Raw genomic sequence first — 2,539 nt, 5'->3', positions numbered from 1 at the left:
CTACAAACACACTGGACACACAGTACACCTCTACAGTCATAATGGTTACATAGTACACCTCTACAATCATAATGGATACACAGTACACCTCTACAATCACACTGGACACACAGTACACCGCTACAAACACACTGGACACACAGTACACCTCTACAGTCATAATGGTTACATAGTACACCTCTACAATCATAATGGATACACAGTACACCTCTACAAACACACTAGACACACAGTACAACTCTACAAACACACTGGACACACAGTACACCTCTACAGTCATAATGGTTACATAGTACACCTCTACAATCATAATGGATACACAGTACACCTCTACAATCACAGTGGACACAAAGTACGCCTCTACAATCACACTGGACACACAGTACACCTCTACAAACACACTGGACACACAGTACACCTCTACAGTCATAATGATTACATAGTACACCTCTACAGTCATAATGGATACATAGTACACCTCTACAGTCATAATGGATACATAGTACACCTCTACAGTCATAATGGATACATAGTACACCTCTACAATCACATTGGACACACAGTACACCTCTACAATCACAATGGACACACAGTACACTTCTACAAACATACTGGACACACAGTACACCTCTACAGTCATAATGGACACAGTACACCTCTACAGTCATAATGGTTACATAGTACACCTCTACAAACACACTGGACATACGTCAACAAAGTTGAGTAGTTTCTAGTGTTTCAATAATCTGTTTCGTGTGACGAAATTTTAAAATCAGCCTAAAAGAGAGAGCGAAAATCCGGTTTGGTATTTACACGATCAGCGTCTGTGTGAACCTAAAATATTTAACATGTATCCATCAGACGTAAAACTAGACGAACGAGGTTATGCTTCACGTAAACTACAACACCCGTGTGAAACAACTTGTTTACATTTGTATCGAACGGACTGATCAGGATGTAATGTAAACGACCTTTCGAGAGTTCTAGCCAAATGAGAGTGATGAGTTAACCTGCGCATCTTTCAAAAAGGGGGTCCTAGTTCCCTTTTTAAAGGAGTGTCATCTTTCTAGTTAATCCGTAACTTTCAGTTAGACTTAATGTAATATACAAGCAGAGTATAAAGCAAGTTATTAAATACAATCAATTGCTAGAAGCTATAATATTTTTTTATCTTATACAATTTATCTAACAGGTTTTTTTATAAAACACCCCGGGCTTTCAAAGATGGAATTAATTCGAGAAGATGCTACCAAATAATATTCTTAGTGCATCATTCCTTCCTGTTTTCCTACCAAGTAAGCCAGAGAGCAATAATTCAATTTCCTACAAAAAAAAATATATACATATAAAAAAAATGAAGCTTTCAGATAATCAGCACAGAACAAAATCTTGGCTTATGTTAATGAATAAAATCTAAACTTTAATGATGATCCAAGCCGTCCAATCTCGGTGAATTCCGCGAAGCCTTTACAATCATTTCCTTCCTATGTTATAATCTCTTCATCTTTCATCGTAAATTTTCCAGGAATAACAGCTTATCGTTTGGTTGATAGTTTCTTATGCATAAATTAGAAAACAATAATAATTAAGTTAATTTACCATTTATGCTAATGGCTAAGATTTATAGCTTCGTCTATCTATGAGCTGATTGAAGCAAAAAAAAATTAAATTCTTTTACACGTCTCGCCTTCGAAAGTGGTATGAAAGGATTGAAATGAACCATTTAAAGTTAATTTCGTTTCATGTCACGTGACATCATCTTTAACTGACCTCTGACGGGCGAGAGTGAAGATAATCTAAGAACATCAATTATTGATGCCGTCGTCCAGTGGTGCTGTAACGGACACTCATAGCATATAGAGACTTCTGAGTGGAAGTCGCCAAGCAAGTACAGCTAGGGGTTCGTTGAGCTTGGCGCCTGTGTGAAGCGATGGTGAGTGCTGTGGAGAAGGTACCTTTTGGCCTGGATGTTGATGTTCTGGAAGCTAGAACAGAGAGCCTCAATTTCAGGTAACAATGACTTTTTTTTTCCGTCAAGATGAAATATATATATATATATATATATTTCTTATGTCGTAATAACTTAGCTTTTGTTTGATAAGTTATCTTGTTTATCTGTTCCTTTATAAATTTTGTTGGTAATATAAAAACAACTTGTGGTGCGTTAAGTTAAAATGCCTTGACTTGATATTCACACACAAACGTACACCCACACATTCTACTTAGTTTCGGTATTAACTGGTATCAACTGTGTGCGCATGTCTGAGTAATCTTTCCAAACCTCTCACTGTATCGTGTCCTACTTGTCTAAGTAAAAGAAAAATAGTTTTAAAAATTAATATATATATATATATATGTTCATAAAACGTACAGGCGGTAGTATACTCAACTCACTCATAAGTATAGACTTCACGTATAATTCATCATAAAACGTACAGGCAATAGTATACTCAACTCACTCATAAGTATAGACTTCACGTATAATTCATCATAAAACGTACAGGCAATAGTATACTCAAATCACTCATAAGTATAATTC

The 2,539-nt window shown here is 36.0% G+C and overlaps 2 protein-coding genes across 2 annotated transcripts in view; one reads left to right on the top strand and one right to left on the bottom strand.

The window, feature by feature from the left end:
• Window positions 1-21: 21 nt before the first annotated feature.
• Window positions 22-640, bottom strand: LOC106476165 (the record flags this gene model as incomplete). Its single annotated transcript, XM_013936831.1, has 1 exon — window positions 22-640. A coding segment is annotated over exon 1 (619 nt), but the record flags the coding sequence as incomplete, so codon positions are not given.
• Window positions 641-1,872: 1,232 nt separating this feature from the next.
• Window positions 1,873-2,539, top strand: part of LOC111083522 (probable endochitinase) — a 16,845-nt gene continuing 16,178 nt past the window's right edge. Inside the window, exon 1 of the mRNA XM_022380104.1 lies at window positions 1,873-2,010. The gene's annotated coding sequence lies outside the window, so the exon portion shown is untranslated. The remainder of the gene's footprint in view (window positions 2,011-2,539) is intronic.

The sequence above is a fragment of the Limulus polyphemus genome, unplaced genomic scaffold, assembly GCF_000517525.1.
Source record: "Limulus polyphemus unplaced genomic scaffold, Limulus_polyphemus-2.1.2 Scaffold9946, whole genome shotgun sequence".
Taxonomy (NCBI): Eukaryota; Metazoa; Arthropoda; class Merostomata; order Xiphosura; family Limulidae; genus Limulus; species Limulus polyphemus.
The sequence above is the reverse complement of the archived record's forward strand: the minus strand, read 5'-3'. Positions and strand labels throughout refer to the sequence as shown.